The sequence below is a fragment of the Conger conger genome, chromosome 12, assembly GCF_963514075.1.
Source record: "Conger conger chromosome 12, fConCon1.1, whole genome shotgun sequence".
Lineage (NCBI taxonomy): Eukaryota > Metazoa > Chordata > Actinopteri > Anguilliformes > Congridae > Conger > Conger conger.
The window spans coordinates 39,971,027-39,990,076 of NC_083771.1; the positions used below are offsets into that span (position 1 = coordinate 39,971,027).

The window sequence follows — 19,050 nt, forward strand, 5'->3', positions numbered from 1 at the left end:
TCATGGAAAATTTTTTTATCTTCTGGTTATGTGCATAAAATCTGTCTATAGCTGGACTGTATGTAAGGATGCCTTACTGAACTGAAACTGGTTATAATGGACAGTGCAGTCTGTATATATTTGGACAGTTGGTACAATTTCTGTTTTTTTTTGGCTCTGTACTCCAGCACATTGGATTTGAAATGAGACGATGGATTTATGGTTCAAGTGCAGACTGTCACCTTTAATTTGAGTGTATCCACACAGGTGATCTGTGTAGGAATTACATCCCTTTACTAATCACCCCCCATTTTAGGGGACCAAAAGTAATTGGACAGTTCTGTTTCTGATTACTAAGAAAGAAAGGCAGGTATGAGAAAGCTTTCAGTATAGAATCTAGATTATAGGCTTTGCACCATATCTTAAGTACCTCTGAGTGAGAAACAAGACGCACATGCATGAGCTACACTGGAAACTCGGAGTGTAAACATCCAAGCTAAGCTCTTGTAGAGCAGAGTGGAGGAAGTCTTTCAAATGCGACTTTGGCATATGTTGTTAGATCGACCCGAGCAGCTTGCTAGATAGTGATGAACAAAGACTCGCGTCTGACTGAACCCTCCCACGCCCTGCGCGTTGCAATTGCCAATTATTCATCACAATATGGATCTACCGGCCGCATTCGGCACCAGCAAGGTCAGGATTCAATCCAGGGCCGTGGGGCTCACCCAGGGCCATGGTTCCTTAAGCGAATGAGCCGTCCAGCAGTGCCAAACATGCTCATATACTGTACTTAAGGACAATAAAATTAGTAAGACTACTCCCACTCGTTATCTACAGAGAAGCAGGCTGATGTACTGTAAGAGAGCAGTATCGTCAGTGCCAAGATATAGTATATGGGTTCACTTCCACTTTCTCTTGTATGCAGAATGCTAATTATATACTGCTGCATGTCCAACCATGATGCCTCCTATAATCATTTGGCTAAAACTTTGACAAAAAAATATAGGTGTGTGTTCCCTTTGTCTCTCTTCTCAATGAGTGTCATAGGTAAGGGTGTATTCCAAGAATAATGTAGTATTGAATATCTTTCTTGTATAACACTGCTATGCCGTTGCTTACCTGAATGGTTTCAGTGTATCTATCTGAAGAGTGTCTGGTTTATCCCTAAATTACAGTATGTCTCTCTCTCATCCCTTTTTCTACAAAGCATGCTTTTCTAATGTCCTATAAAACCTACAGGGAATTTCAGTATTTGTCAAAATCTGGCAAGGGGTAACCGAATGAGGTGACCTGCATGCTTACGTAGGTAGTAGTGTTGAGCTTTCCATCAGAACTGAAAATAAACAGACATTTGTAGTCATTTAAAGTAATTAGTCTGGCATCCAATTTCAAAATACATACTATATCAATACATATGAAGTACAAACAAGAGCATGTTCCTCTTTTTCTAGAGAATCTGTCTGTAGAATTGATTTGAAATCCCGGCTCCCCCACCCCCTCCAGCATGTTTAATTACAGGTGTGCACATTAGCCTTAAGACCTCTGCTAATCACTGTGGAGCCCTTGTGTGTGCACATACTGTTAGTCAATAACTCCAGATGCAGGCAACAGCAGTCAATACTTGATACATGGCTGCAAGGTAAACATTAGGTACAGTATGTTTTATTTGCAGGATAATGAACGGCAGAGTCTCTGACCTCCTTCAAGCGCAGACTGAAGACCCATCTCTTCAGGCTACACCTTTCCCTCCCCAACTCACAATCACCGTGATTAGCCTTAGACCGTAATGGCACTTATGTATAGTTATCGTTACTTGTATAGGTATTGTTGTTTTTATTGGCTGTTGTATTGTTGTCTTCTAGTTGCCAACTGTGGTATGCTAGTTTGAAAGTTGATTCACTCTTCAAGGGTTCTGAATTTCTGTATGTTTACACTAGGACTCGGAACAGTACTGTCCTCTCAGGTCCACTTTTGCACTTGTTCTTGTGTTTGATTTGCACTTTGTTGTACGTCGCTCTGGATAAGAGCTTCTGCTAAATGCCAAGTAATGTAATGCAAGTAATGTAATGAGAATGACGTATGATTTGTGGCAGACAGTATTTTACATTATTTATATTATATTGAGAAAAAAAGAGAAAAACAGGATGCATATTTCACTTATTATTTTCAGTGCCTTGCTAGTATGCAGTTAATACTGTATGTCAGTTGTGGTCATAGATTGTTGTATATGCAGATTGGTTTAACCCCTTAAGAATCCCCTCATTTCTTGACACAAGCTTAAAAATGACATCCCCAAAATAAAATGGTTACTATTCTTGAACTCTTTTGACTACAGGCATAATACCGGTCTCTACTGAAACTCTTTGTTTTGCAAGAGAATTACTCTTTGTATTACTAAAACAAAGCAATAGTATCATAAAATAAGTTATACAGATAGAACTGTGAGTTTTAACGCTTTCACATGGTATATTCTGTTACCATAGTGATTGCAAATTGCACCCTGAAAAAAATGAATGAATGCAAAAAAAAACCCCATCACTGTCCCAGCCCTGGGCCAGCGGGACTGAAGAGGTTAAATGTTATAAGGGGGGATATTGGACACTCATAAAAATGTCAATATCTTATTGTAGACCTCTGGAACTATTTACTGTTTGCCCATGTCAAGTTAGTGCTTTGTGAATGCCGTCTGCAAGGAAGGAAATTAAATGTTTTATCGTTCATGTGGGGGAAATGGAGGCTGTTGACTGAAGTGGTCAAACGGAGTGACAAACTGATCATGAGTACAATTGTACTCTAATGCTTTACAGCAATCCACACACAGGAGTGAACTGTATTTCCATATGCTGGTTTTTCAGACAAGGCTATGCATTACACAGACATCAAGTGATGAGAATACGATGAGAATAGCTCTGATTGCAGACATATTTGTGTCCCAGAGAAGGAAGGCGATCTTGTGCCTGTGACTGACAGTGAATGACTGAAAGTTTCACCTTGCCGCAATGCGCTATTCATTTGTTTATGCCACGGTGGGTTATGAAGGTAATCCTACCCTTCACTTAGGGTTATTTGATTAACATATTTTTCTGTTTGCCTTTATCGATTCAGGGAATGTAAATCAGATCTAATCAGAGATATCCTGGGAGTGCAAAGTTATCGGAATAGCGAGAGCCCTGTTTTTTAGATGAGCCTTGCCAACTGCACCAGGATTAGTAGAAGTTTGTAGAAGTGGATTATACTGTGCCGTAAATGAGGAGAAAGACAAATAACCTACCGAATGTAAGATGATATAATCATTCTGCGGAGAATCCAAAAAAATATTGCAATGCTTTTGCACCCATTAAACTGTTCCATGTACCTGATAAAGATTATGATTTGCAAAACCCCCACAGTGGGTGAAAAGTGAACTACCATGGAAATAGCCACATGGGTTTGTCTGGGTAATGCCTATGTAAATTGTCCACATAAATTTCAGTGCCAAAATCAAAAATTATTATGTAAATGTAGGGCATTTCCAATTCATAAAAGATCAGACATTACTACTCGCAATTACAAAATATTTTTTTAAGATGACATGAAACCTGGTGCTAATGCACTGCTGTCTAATTAAAACCTATGGCAGCTGTCATAATTGCAACAGGAAGTCACCACTAACATGTTAGGCTTATTTATCATTAGAGACATTCTAGAATTGCTTGATGACAAAGATGGCCTTGAACCTGCCCTGTGTAATGTGTTTTCTGCTATTAACCTATTTCTGGCAGGAGGGACTGTTTTAGCCCAGCGCTAAGACACCTGATTCTGCTAATCAAGGTGTGTTTCTCAATATCTGTTCTTGTCTGCTCTCGTGTTCTCCTGAACTTGTTTCACATCATCTTTCAGAGCCCAATTATGAAGACAAGAAAACAAGAACGTATAAAATGTCATTTTTGATGTGTTCTTGATCTGGCCCTTTTATCAAGGATGCATTAGGTAACGGATGAGATATTTTTACATTCTCTTCTTCCAATCCCCATGTATTGTCAATTTCAGCATAGTAAAATATATGGTTCTCCAGATTAAGTCCAGAGACTCATGTCCCATATTTTTATGTATCTGGAATAGTCCAGAGTGATTTTCTGTCTGACCTTTCATAATGGCCTTGTTGTCATGGAAATCACAGTATATGCATTTTTTAGAATAATTGCATTCTTTATAGATTGTTGACAAGTGCCTTGTGGGAGCAGGGTGCCAGGCCACATTCTTACATGCCCACCAGTGAAAGAAGCTGGCGGGGAGATAAGCTATTGAGTTTCATGCTGCACATTCAAGCCTTTGGAAAGAAATCCCTTTGTCAAGACAAATGTTTTGGAATGAATAGCAAAGGCAATTAATTAAGTGCAAGGACATTGATTTTGTAACTAAGCACTTAAAACCATTGGACTTTCCTCAAGTATTTATCTCAAAATACAGTGAAAGTCAATCATCTAAACAAAATGGAGTGCACACATTTTTACACACACTTTCACAAGTTTTAACCTGTCTGTGACAGGTTCACCATTTTCATTCACCAGCAGAAATTATCTATCTGATAAAGAAAATACATGAAATGTGCTGTTGTTGATTATTCTTCACCATATCTCCTGATCTCAGGGTAAACATGCTCAAAAGAGTTTCAACAAGATGTGTGTGTGTGGGAATGTGAAAGGAACAGAACTTTATGATGTAACCACTGACAGTTTAAACTGACAATTTGGACTTTCATAGTGTGTATTTGTATGCTTTTATAGCGATGCGCAAACAGGGCCTGCTCAATAAATGCTCCGAGGGACAATGCCTGTCTTATCACGCATTTTTTCCCCACATGCTTTTTGTTCCCACACACTGTCCACACAAAGTGAAACTTGAAAGACCTCTGTGTTAGCAATCCCTGCTGACATTTTTCTTTCTCTTCTCAATAAACAACAGAAATCTTATTCATGGCTATGCTAAATACACTCCATTCCAGCTCTCCCTCCCGGACCAGTGCTCTTCTCCAGGGAAGAGGTGTCCACAGTCAGGGACAGGGCAATCAGACAGAGTGTCTCTGAGGAGCACACAAAGGCATTTCAATGACAGGGCCATGGCTTTGTGGCCGCATTAGGTCATGTGATGTATCGGGGCCATATTAGCTGCTGTCTTATAAATCCTGTTCCTAACTTCTCAATGACGAGACTTCTTTTTTTGGGTTATTTGGCTTTAGACATAACCAAAGATCCAGTTTCCTAATGAATGAACGATTTGAGAGGCTTAACACAAAACTCCAACATTATATTATTGCCTTAAAGTGTGAGAGACTGTGTAGCTAATTGTGTATAATGCTAATTTTATAAAAATGAAATGGAATGAAAATTAAATGAAATTAATTTTTCTCAAATGAATTGTTGATTTTAGTATCGCCATTTCTTCTTCAGCCTGAGCATTATATAATTATATCTCTTGTAATGGCATGTCCCCACAAAGTGCAATATACTATAAATCCTGTGTGGCATTTACCATGGACATATAATTATTATATGTTAGTACTTAGAATTGCCAATGCAATATTCAAAATGGCATTTCTCAATGCAAATGCCAAGCACTTTCGTCCATGCAGTATAAATCATCAGATGAAAGTTATATGACTGAGTATAGGAAAACACATGATGGTACTCTCCTGCACAATCAGTACCTGATTCATTACAGAACGGACAGAGGTGTGCGAGAAGCAGTTTTATGCACTGTAGTGTTAAAAGGTGTTTTAAAAGTGCACATTGCAGCACACATGCACAGATCTGACAAGAAAAAGTTTCGCACTACTACAGCTAACATGTTGTATAATGATCAGATTGCTTACCATTACTGCAGCGATTAGCTTTCCAGTTTGAAGTAGAAAGGTTCACATGATAAATAAATAGCCTTCGTTCTTTGCCATTGTGGTAGCAAACACTGAACACTGTTTAAACGGGACCATACAGAACTCATGGGGCTGGTCTTCTGTGGCAGTAAGTGTCTCAAGAATAAATAAATGCCATTTTCTGCTCTGGCATTCGTAATGGACCACAGTTAAATCAAGCATCATTCTTTCAGCCAACTATCTTTCAGTTTGTGGTGTTGTGACACAGAGATTTAGAATTCCTGCATCCTCGCGCTCCTGTCTGTGAGCCCCACTGCACCAGCTAAGACGGCCGTGGTGTCATGCCATACAGGATGCGCTCATCTCTCTCATTAAAAGTGAATTTTGCTGACATTTGACTCTTGATGTTTTTTTTAACTCTGATATTTAAAGAGCACATCTGGCAAATTATTATATTTCAACGGATTACACAAGAGCTTCATCAGGTTTTTTTTAATCAGAGGGATATAATCTTAGGATCTTGCTTACCTTGGTGTTCCATGGCTGTGGTGAGCAATCTCCAGAGCGTATGAGCCAGAGGCCTGTTTTACTAGCTGTTTCTAGTGCTGTCGGCTTTGGAAGTAATACCACTCGTAGGAATTCATTCCAAGGTTTAAAGGTTTCTGTTATCTTACCACCCACACACTCTCCTACAGATGGCCTGTGAGTCAAAGAGGAGATTTCTCATTGTAGGTGTACCTCACCTCTCTTTGCTGTCTTTACTGCACTCATTACTAACAGACTTTCATGAAAGAACCCAGTGTCAAAGTACAGTTTTTTAGTCCTTACACCCCCCCCCCCCCACCACAAACCTCACATATGCACATGCAGGCACACACACACATACACACCACACACGCGCGCGCGCACATATATGCACACACACAGACACACACATTCTTTAGCACTCATTGGGCCTCTGGTTTGTTTTTGGCAGGCTTTTGTGAACCCCTCTTCAGCAGACTTAGATTCTTGCATGCACAGAGGTAATTATATGGCGTGCATCATTCTCACACTTCCTCTGCATGTTAAAAATAGAGACTGAAGCATTTCCACCTGGATTCAAAATAAAAAATAAACTAAAAAGCCAAACAGAAAGCCAGCGGGCAAAATAAACAAAGACATCATTTTGCATTGTGTTACTTGTCATTCATATGTTACAATGCCCTTCCCCTGGATATTTATGGATGGTATGACAGTGTTTGTTTGTGCTGGGTTGGCGGATTTGTCAGAGAGGATTCTGGAATCATCCATTTTTCCCTTCCACTTCACGTGAATGTGGCTTTTTTTACAAAGCTTTCCTTTTCTCCTTATAAATCTTTCACAATGGCCTGTCTGCAGTTCTTTGCTCTAGAGCTTGCGGAAACCAGAGGTGTTTTCTGTCAATAAAAGCTATGGTGCAACCCTGCTGGGTCTCCAACAGGGAGCATTGTCCAGCTCTCCCTTGGAAGGATTCTTGTCTGTATACCATGACCTCATGAGTTTCAAACAGTTGCTGTTGTACTTGAAGTTTTTTTGGGTAGCAATAGTAAACAAAATTTTTTTTTGGAAAAATTGGAACAGAAGCAATACATTCCCATGATTAAATATGAAATATGACAACAGACAATAAACAAAGCCATCATATTTTGGAGTTTGCTATGCAGAAGGCGCCTATCAGTTTGAAACCTAAAGCAATGTTATTTTATGAACACCATGTGTCTGTGTCTGTGGAAGAAGGGGCAACAGCAATGGCAAATATCAAGGCAAGGTATTCAGCAATCTGAGAGGACACTGTCACTTTGGTTTAGAGAGATGGGTCATTAAGAATTGATCTAATATCAATGTGAAATGGGAGAGTGGTCCTGAGGCAGAAAAGATATTCATTTTAATGTGGTTACCCTGCTACCCTGGTCTGGGGAATAAACTGAAAGACTTATTGAACAGACTTAAACTTTGTTGCTGGCAAATTATTGACAGAAGATTTAATAAACATCTAGTCCTTTATTGACCGTAAAACCCTTATGGCAAAATATGTCCTTGCTGCTAATTCCACTGTAGTGCGGTGTGTTCGGTGCCCATCAAAATATTGGTTGATCGATGGCACAATTAGAAATATGACATTCACCGCAGTGCTTTTATTGTGATGAAAATAATAATGAATGAAAAATAATGCGGCTGGGACAGTTCCCCATTGCCGAGGAGGTGCTTCTAACTGCACATACAGGCAAGGTTTACCAAGGTTATGCAAAGAGAATACAGGGAGAGGGGACAGGTGACATTGAGTGAGCTCTCCCCCTGTACTGAACTAACTGAAGGACAGATCCTGCTCCTGATGTTCTAGCTTCCATACAGGGAGACCATGATAGAGAGTCTTCTGGTGTTTATATTCTATGTGCATTTCATGCATGGACATACCATGTATTCGTTTTACCATTGCTATCAATGCTAACTCTGGAAGTACTTAAATGACTGTTTAATGCATTACTGTCTACATTACTCTCGAATTATGGAGCAATTCTGAGCAAATTCTGCTTCTTTATGTGTATTTTATCAGTTTCACACTTGTGAAACTCTTCAAGAATCTTCAATTTCAAGAATCCTTCCCCAAACAATTTAACAAGGATCCAATAAGTATCTCTTCTGAGGTCTCTAATAAAAGATCACAGCAGAAGGTTCATCCCTGCTAACCAGCCAGCCATCCTGATAAACACATCTTGTTCTCAAGAGAGTCCATTAGTGTAATAAAACTGTCAGTGCACTGATTCACTCTGTCTCTCAATAAAACACTCAAGTGAAAGGGGATTTACTGCAAATGCTATCGGACACATCCAGATGTTGCCTGTCTCCTTTGAAGAGTTGGATCCATCAACTCTAAAGGCATAGACTAGGACAGAAATGGCTTTTCAAATGGTTTTTGATGTTTTTGTTTATGAGTTTGTGAGGGTTTGCGTCAATCTTACACAATTCCTGAAGGAGGGTTGTTCAAGAGTCATTTAATATTCTGCCACTCAACATTTCTGCAAACTGCAATAAATAATGAATCTGAAGGAGAGCATGAGAATATACAGTACTGTAAAAGTAAAACAAATCCATAATGCTTTCAAAAATAATTAAATGAAAAGATTCATATATCAAAAAATTTACTTTAAAGAGCAGTAAACTAAATCAAATCAATGTTTGATTAAACGGTCCTACAGTTTTGAGAAAATTGGCTGGTAGGGTGTTCTGAACATATTCGACATATTGGATGTAGGTAATCACAAATTTCTCCAGACCTATCTGCGTTAATTTGTAAGATTTTTAATTATATAATTATTTGTTATTTAGCTGACACTTTTGTTATTTAGCTGACACCCACCTTGCAGTTGATTTAACTAGCTGGGTGATGATCCCCCTGGAGCAATGCAGGGTTAAGGGCCTTGCTCAAGGGATCTTATTGTGGCTACACCACCAACCTTCCGGGGTCCCAGTCATGTACCTTAGCCACTAGATTACAGGCTGCCCCATGTGTAGCTTTTTGACAGAAAAAAGGTTAGAGTGAAAGTACAGAAATTCAAGGTTTCAAATTACAGTAAGAATTGAAAAAGATCAATTCAAAAGCATGGCAATCTTACATCATCATTACTGTGCTATTCAACACGCACAGCTCAAGATGATCAGGCTGCAAGAAAAGTACGTCTGGGTCTGAATGATTCCCAAAGTCTGAACAAGATCAGCTGAGGCTACATCGTTGAAATAAAACTTTTGTCACACAGACCATATTAGGACTGGTTCTGCCTCCCTCTCAGAGGGAGAATAAAATCACCTGTCACCCGACTCATTTTCTCTTCCGCTTTTCATTCCGCAGACGGCCTTTATGTGACGGACTACTTCACCCGTACTCCTCGGAAGCTGAACGCCTTCCGGTCCTTCGCCAGCGTGGAGCTGTTCCACTTCAATGTGCCTGACGACACCGTGGTCGCTGTCTGGAACCTCATCACGTTCAAGGAGCAGGGCGGCACGTTTGGAGACAGCTGTCCCGACCACAATGTGACCGTGTGAGTGCTGGACCGTGGCAGAACCGTAGACAGACTTGGGACGGGGGCTGCATCTCTGCGGCGCTGAGGCAGAATGCTCAGTGGAGCTCGGTTTGGGAAATGTGCCTCCGTACATTTAGACGCCGTCACACACTGCTGCTTGAAACCATTCCTACATGCTCAAACTCTGTGCTTATGTATTTCTTATGAGATGGGTAAATCAATGAAGAATTAGATATTTGCTCCTGGAACTGACATACGACTGACATGAAGGGATACAGAAGTTATTACTCTAGAGAACCTATCACAGTCCCCGTGACATAGCCAGGAAAACACATCTGCTGTTCAGCATGAAAATGTGTTTGTCATAATTATTTCACGTAATGTATGTTAAGTACAACTTTTAGTTGTGGAACACTGCTAATGAGTCATTGAAAGAATCCTTCTGACCATAGGAAACTTCAGCAAGATTGATGAGCTATGTACAGTACATATGAATAATATTGGTTCATTTTTTTATAGTGCCCAAAAGTTGCAGTTTTGTTTATGCATAATGCCTCTGTTCTTGGAATGGAATGCTTAGTGAAAGCCTTGTTAATTCAGCCGGTCCTTCCTATCACTTATTCCAAAGGAAATAAGCGTGCTGCATCTCCATATAGGGGGAGAAACACTTTTTTTTTAACACTCGGATAATGAGGGATTATATAATTAATCCGATTCTTGTACGGCAATTGGTGGATATATAGAGGGATTAGTGCAGTAGAGACACAGGATAACAGCCACGCTTCGCTACTCCTTGATCAATACCTACCTCCCGGCTCAGTGCTGAGGATTCTCATTAGACGCTATTCAGCCCAGGAACCCAGCAGTTGTGTACTGTAGCTCCCATGGTCTTCTTGCAGCATGCAGGGAAGCGCTTCACGTATGTGAGTCAACAATGCAGCGCTCAGTTTAGAGCACTTCCGAGCGGGGAGTCCTCAGTGCACCTTGGTTTGTAGTGAGGGGATGCTGCATGTTGAAAAGGACTGACATTAGAGTGACACTGTTTACAGGCAAGCAGGCAAACTTCTCCCAAACTCTACACTGTCTTTCTCGAGCAAGGCAAACACCTGCTCTTCTGAGCAGTGTGGATGCTGCTGCTAGCCTCACAGGGCAGCTGTTTCTGAAACGTACCCAGTGCTAGGACAAAGATACTTTGAACTTGTAAATTCCACAACAAACACTGAAACAATTCCACTGCACTGAAATATGAAATTGGCAGCAAAATAGAACACACACACACAAGCATGTGTGCATGCACGCAGGCGCCCACACACATACACATAAGCACGTGTGCATGTACGCACACACACATACACACACACACACACACGCACACGCATACATTAGAATCTCCTCTGAATGTTTGTTTTCACAAAAGATGAGCACCTCTGTAGCTGTCTACTACAGTGTGGCCATTATAATAAAGTACTACTATGTATGTAGTAATATTTTTAATGCTCTCCATGGTGCTGAAACACTTCTGTTACTTATATTTGGATATAATATAATCCACATCGCTCTTTTTAAAGTTTTGAAAAAAAAAAAGTATTGAAAGTTAGCATTTTGCTTTTACCTGTCGCTGTAATGGAATGAATTATCTGCCTGTCAGCTTTGCCTCAGTGAAATGAACTATGAAATGACATATTTTCTTTTGATTCATCTGAATGAACACCCATTATATTTTGCCTTAATGTGTACAAAAAGCACTGTAACCTTTTAGAAAAACAACAATACTTATGGTTATTTTAGTCAATGCTTTTTAAATGCTGACATTCATTTTTTCCTATAATGAATGCAACATCATTATAGTATTGTAAACATAGTTTACAGCTGGAGAATTACCTGACTTGACATTATATTGTTAAGAATGACAAATTATGTAATGTCGATGCAAGTTTTGTTCACTGTGGACCCAGAGATTATTTGTGCAACATGGCACATTGTGGGTCAAGCATCCTGTTTAAAATAATTAAATAAAATCTTGTATCTCAAAATCTACAGCAGACCCCCTATTCATGAGGAGACAGTAGAGTTTGAAGGGGGCAATAAACGAACAGTCAAAGATCAGCAGTGCAACATCTGCTTTTACATTACATTACATTATTGGCATTTGGCAGAAGCTCTTATCCAGAGCAACGTACAGCTACAGGGCGCCGTGCGTCATTCTCTGAGCACATTATCTATCCAGGAACTGTCCAATGGCTTTTTTACATTTGCCAAACTAGCTTTAGGACAAACTAAGTGATGACAGAGATGGTGAGCATGTTTTACTGTTATAGAGGAAGCCATATCCACAGATATTAAAATATTAATTATTTTGTTAAAATGCTCCATGCTTCTCAGTTTTACAGTGATTTATTCCAATAATCTGACCTTTCACCTGTTGCATGGCAAGGCACTCAGCTTGTTCACTCATGTACTGTTCTCTCCATTGGCAACAATGCAGGGTAAGCAAGACATTATCAATCATACTGGGAAAGACCCACCACTAGTGCACAAAGTCCCACACACAGCTAAATAATGATTTTTTATGTAGTACAGTAATTTATTTGTACTTTATTATAAAGTTCACCATGAGATCAACCAGAAGTGTTTCACTGAAACATTTTTGTCTTGTCAAGAAACAGGCAAAAAAAAATCTACATTCTGAACATTCTTTTCACTTCTTATTCAGCATTCTTTAATCTTTCCGAAGGGGGACATTTCCCCTATTTTGCTGGAAAGTGCAGTTAAAACTTAACAGTTGAACTTTAAATGGGTTTTCACTCTTTCATTGAACTTTCAGAGCTAAAGCAGCATGCAAGTTATTACTAAATATTCTAAGCTTGTCTCATACATATAGTATCCTCAGTTACCTCTCTCCTACGTACTGAGATGCAGAATGCTGAAACGAAATCACGAGTGCACCAGCAAATCATTTCCCTTCAAGCAGCAGAATACTGCACAGTATATTGTATTTCTGAAAAGCTTGGTAGCTGCTCTAGCAATCAAAGCTCTCCAAAATCTCTCAAGCTTCCATGCCTAAAACATCACCACTTCAATTCAGAAGAAGCTACTGTATGTGTGATTCAGTTTATCCATAAATTAATATTAGGCCCTCTGTAGCACTGAAACTGCAGTGACTTTAATCTCTCTCCCTCTCTTGCACCCAAAATAAGTAGCATTATTTTACTATTTCGCATAGGCATGATGTATTGCCCCCGTACTGAGAACAACAAAGACAGAAATCCAGTGCATTGAAGCATGAATTATTCTGAACTATGGCAGTAGTTCTTTTTTTCTCTTTGTTATGGATTTCTTCAATAATATTCCCACCCTTAATTCATGAGCGATCTGTTGCTTTCACCTGCAGGTATTTCCGATCCGGGGCCCCACCTGTAATAAATCCCCTCCATACCCGATTCCCCCACGACACTATCGTCCCCAATGTGTTTGCCATCACCCTGACGTGGACGCTGCCCAACCGGACAACTGGAGTCTTTAACGTCACCAGTCCCCTTCCTGGGGACTGGTTTCTAGCTGCACATTTACCAAAGGATGAGGGGAAGATTTCTGTCAAGGTCAGTCTCACTAAATGTGTTTTCTCTGAGGAAGCTGATGGGAATAGGGTAAGCCAATGGGCTTGAATGACAACTGAATTTCTGTCCTCCCAGACATTTTCCGATTCCCAGATTCCCATTGTCTTTTGAGAACATGTCTTTTGAAAAAAGTTTTTTCATTATGCAGTATTGCTGTCCATCTATTGTTTAATGCCCACATGTGCATGTAATAACAATAATGTATTTTTTTAGGCAGATTTTTTTATATCATTCAAAAAGACTTAATATGCATTAGTGCATTTGAAGCACTTCTCATAATTCTTCAGCTGTTCATTCTTCATTGAGTGAGGTGAAAAATTGACACAGGTCTTGATTTGTAAATGACCTTTTGAAAACGTGTTTTCCATTCTATGTTCCATTCTATTTGGACTCAATCCATTGTTTTGCTTTCCCTCTACCCCTACCACTTTACTCTCAGTGATTGTGCTCCAATTGTGAGTCCTTCAAAATATCATTATAACACTATTTCAAATAGAAGAAACCTTTTCATATTGACAGCAGATAACTTGAATACACACACACACACACACACACACACACACATGCATGCACACAGATAGATTGATGGATTCATTGATTGAATACAGATGCAGGCCTCTTTTCAATGTAAATATAATTATGTTCCAAAGAGAAATTCCCCAGGTGCATTCTTCAAATGCAATACAGAAATGGTACTGTTCACATTCCTTAGAATTAGGAGAGTATGTGTAATAGACTATATTTCCCCTAAATGCAGCTAACTTGTGGAATACGTGCATATCTCATTCGGTTGCCATCCAAATCACTGTCCTCTTGTTGTTGGGGATTGAACAGACACACAGCCGTGGCCTCATATAACTTGCATCCACATTTTATGCATTTGGACCCTTAATGCTTTATGTAATTAAAACAATTTTTCATCATATGTTCTTTGTGACAGATGAGTCATGGGGTTTCCCCTTGATCAAACTGTGTACAGATACAGATAGACAGTGAAGCGTGGTTTGTAAACAGTGTTCATTTTACAGCACAGAGCAGCCAATTAATCACTGTGCGGTAATAACATGGCTCAGTAACCTCACCACGCACTCCTGGTGCTCTGATGAGCCCTCGACAGCACTGCGTGTGTCATAAAGTCAACCGAAAAATGCAAAGACATGGTGCCTTTTGAGGTATCACAAATGAATCATAAATCTGATTAATGTATTTTGTTCAGATTTCCTTGCCGCATTTAAAAGTTGTTGGCAAACAGCGGGCTAGTGTTTTCTGAGAATGCTCTTAGATATGCGCTTGATATCCATGAATCCCACTCCCACTTCAGGCTGTGACTCCTTATACAGTCAGAGGGTAGCCTGGCTGAGCTGTGGGATTCTGTATTATGATTGGCCGCTCTACACTGTCATAAATAACACACCTTCGGTTCATGCATATCCACCCCTTCTCCTGGCCTTTCCCACCCACCAGAGAATGCTCAGCAACCTCCACTGGCTGCCTCTTATGGCTCGCATCAAATTTAAAACTTTGGTGCTCACGTACCAGGCAGTTGAGGGATCAGCCCCTGTATATATAACAACTACTTATCAAGACATATACACCAGCAAGTTCCCTCCGTTCTGCCACTTTGTGCCAGCTGGCACCTCCCCCTCACCACACCTGCACTTCTCGCTCACAACTGCTGTCTGTTCTGGCCCCACGGTGGTGGAATCACCTCCCAGTGGATGTCAGAATGGCAGAGTCAAGCGCAGACTGAAGACTCATAATTTCAGGCTGCACCTTTCCCTCCCTACCTCACCACCATGATTAGCCTTGTATATGCCATAGACTATAATGGCACTTATATAGTTATATATAGATATTGTTGTGTTTTGTATTAGCTATTGTAGTGTTGTACTCAGGGTATTCTAGCTGCCAACTCTGGTATGCTAGTTTGTAAGTTGATGTATTCTTCAAGGGTTCCGATTGTATCTGTGTGGTCACGCTAGGACTCGGAACCATACTGTCCTCTCGGGTCCTCTTCACACTTGTTCCTGTGTTTGATCTACACTTCATTGTATATCGCTCTGGATAAGAGTGTCTGCTAAATGCCTTGTAATGAGACGGGTGCATGGGGAGTTGGACCTAAAATGCACGACTCAGACAACAGAGATGTAATACAGTCCCGCCAGAGCTTTATGTCCAATGTGCGTAGTGAAAAAACAAGCAATGTTCATACACATGAAATCCAGCCAAAACCAAAGTACAGTACCGGAGGGAGAAGGCAGTCTCGAAATTGGTACACCATGCAAAAAGTCCAGTAACCAGGAAAGCTGTCAGCGGGGCAGCAGTGCAGACGGACGGCAGGCAGGCTCGGAGTTGAAGGCGGTGCAAGAGTCAAGACCGAAGTCCGCTCCGCAGGGCAAAAGCACAAAGACAGCAGGCAAGAGTTTGTGGTACAGGCAAGCAGTGGTCAACAAAACAGAAGTCAATAACTTTGGTCAGTAAACAGGCTTGGATCGTAACAGGTAAACAATGGCTTGACAAACCACTCAAACATACTCTGACAAACAGGAGGCAATAATTTCGCAAAGACATGCCATGGAACTGAGCTTATATGCAGGTGTAGACAGGTGCAGACAATTAGCTTGAGAGCAGCATGAGAATGGAAATCAGGTGTGGAGGATTGACAAGTTAACGAGATAATTAGTAATCGTTGTAATAACCCTGTCCTTCCCTAGCGTTAGTAAATTAGTAAATGACATGCACAAGAAAAATAAGGTAAACATGAACACATGGTTAGAATATTAGTATTACCCAATCCTGATCTAAAGTTAGTAGATTAGTAAGGGAAATCGAAACTATTAGGGAAGTGTGAGTGACAGAAAGGGAGAGAGAGAAAGCATGAACGCAAGGTTTGCGGAAAGACACAAAAAAGTGTATGCGAAACAATGAACGTGAAAACATAACATGAAACAAATATAAATCGTGACATAAGTTTGCAAACATGACATGAATAAACTTTATAACGTGACATGATAAGACTAACAATACGTCATAACAACTGAACATGAAATGTACCATGACATGAAAATGAAACGTAACAAGTAATAAAACATAAAAACGTTGCGAGACTAGACTAACATAAACAATAAAACAACTGAGACAATGACTAAACATGAAACATGACGTGACAAGCATGAAATGTGACATACAGCCACCACTGATATTCTTACAGATTTGAACAACTCATCTTTATTGTCCTCACCTGATTACTTGATCCTGTACATCTACAAGGGCTGCCAAAGCTACTAATAAATCAGAGGCAGCATATATAAACAATATAAGAATGTATTTGAAACTACTGTATATTTATTACATTGTTTTCCAGACTATATATCACATCTCCTCTTTACTTTAGGGGTCAGATAAAGTACCTTATCTCAGCACTGAGTTATTCAGTGGACACATGAGGCTATCCTCAAAATTGTGATACCTGCTCCTAATTATTGTATTATAGGATAACTGAATCCCAACTGCATATTTAAAAAGAATATTGTCTGAACAAGAACATGTCCTGACACTTGTTCCCATTGATTGCAAAACAGCTTTGATTGTTTGCTTATAGTTGTGAAGTACTGTATGCTATTTATTTATTTGTCCACTGACCCTTGAATCAATTAGCTCTTCTCTTCACCCAACCTGTAGGGACTCTATGAAGAATGCCAATACCTCTTTCAGCCCCAGCTCATTGTCCAGAAGCTCATTGGTATTTCAGTGCTGTACCCTGGATACTTCATAGATCAGATGATCCCGGTTCACAACAGATCAGTGCTATACAAGTAAGTGGCTATTTCTCCCATACTGAAACATAAAGACAACGCATCTCAGTATACTGTGGTGTGGGAGGGAGGGAGAGAGGGAGGGAAAGAGACAGAGAGATTGATAGAGAGAGAGATTTAAAACAGACATTTAGTATGGTGTGTGAGTTTGAAACATTTTCACTGAGCAGAATGATTGTGGATCTGTAGAGTCGTGCTGTACTGTATCTCCAGCGTAGCCGTGGCTCCCCTGCCCTACACACTTCTCTGCATTCCAGGCACATCCTGTCTCTCTTTTCAGCTCCAGCAGGCTCCAGTGTTCATTAATTTCAAATATCACTGAGCTCCCCGCTCAATTAGCAAATAAAAGCTTTCCTTTATAGGAGGGAAAATACACAAGCCAAACAATATCGACAATTGACAATATTACAAACAGATCCATTACCTACCTTAATGTGCAAATTCTGCAGTTCAATAGCGCTGAACGCCATAACATGTATAATCTCTGCAATTACAAGCAGTTTTGTCACAAAATATTATTTACTCTCTGGGTTAAAAATACTGTTAATTTGGAAGTATGTAAAGCTATAAGAAGTCCATGCAACTAATTAGGTTGCATACTTTAATAGAATTAAAACCAATGTTTCACCCTACCGATTTGCAGTGTTCATAACCTGGTCTCAACACTGCATTTCATTGATACCTGTAAAGAGTTAAGTGATGCTTGATATTGGACCTCACATAACTGAACTGTTTTGCCTGTTTTAGGGTATTCATTCCTAATTACATCTCCCAGCTGAAAGTACAGCTGGCTAACTGTAGCACGAGAAACAGAAGTTCAGAGACCTGCCCATTGCTGCTGAAGATGAGGGCCAGAGCACCCCCACTTCACAACTCTTCTTCTGTGGACTGCCAGCAGCAGAGCCTCTGTGAGCTGGATATGCCCCTGCACTCCTGGGAGCAGTGGTACTACATCCTGGTGGAGCGGTACCGCGGGAATGTCGATGTCTACTTCCGCATCACAGTCCGGGTCAAAGGTCAGTCCACTCTCACACAATCTGCTTGTGCTGTTTCAGAAAGTTTCGGGAATAATGTATTTTTATATTGGATTGGGTTCAAAGTGCTTTGTAATAATTGTCTTAATTTACTGTCATGTCAGCCACATTTGAAGGTATGAAACTTGCTAGCTTGTATCTGTAATGGGGATAAATGACCCTTTTCTTACAAGAAGTCAGGGTATGTTTTTTTTCTTGAAGAAGGGAAATGCGTATTAAGCTGAATAGCAGGCCATACACACATTAGCACTCCCTCTGGCAGGGTGGGGTGGGTGAAGACAATAGAAGAAATCACCATGACATCACAACAGCAAAGAACTTAGTTCCGGGTGGATAAGGTTGAGGAATGTGAATAGTGGACAGTGTTTACTGTGTCATTTACAAACATGTAAACTCAATGTTGGAATATAAAAATAATTGATCAAAACTGAACTAAATTGTTTTATTTATATCTATTATATGATGCTAGCTAATGTAACGTTAGCTAGCGAACATCATTAACATGAATAACCAGTGCAAACTAGCTAGCTAGCTTTATTAGAAACCCTATTATTGTAACGTTACCACCAAAACTAGCTAGCTAGTTAACTAGTTTTACAACAGGCAAGGTTGAATGTTTCATTTTTGTAAAGTTATAATCCCAGTGTTTCTCTGTATGGCGGCCGATGAGCATCTGGTGTTTATAAGCTAACGTTAGCTACCAACAACGTTTGT

General features: G+C 40.0%; 1 protein-coding gene across 1 annotated transcript in view; it reads left to right on the top strand.

Moving 5' to 3' along the window:
- The window catches only part of LOC133142428 (transmembrane protein 8B-like), a 53,009-nt gene that overhangs the window by 12,541 nt on the left and 21,418 nt on the right, over positions 1-19,050 (top strand). Inside the window, exons 2-5 of the mRNA XM_061263640.1 lie at positions 9,699-9,888; positions 13,262-13,469; positions 17,169-17,302; positions 18,050-18,318. Of these exons, the coding sequence (XP_061119624.1) occupies positions 9,699-9,888; positions 13,262-13,469; positions 17,169-17,302; positions 18,050-18,318 (801 nt within the window). The remainder of the gene's footprint in view (positions 1-9,698; positions 9,889-13,261; positions 13,470-17,168; positions 17,303-18,049; positions 18,319-19,050) is intronic.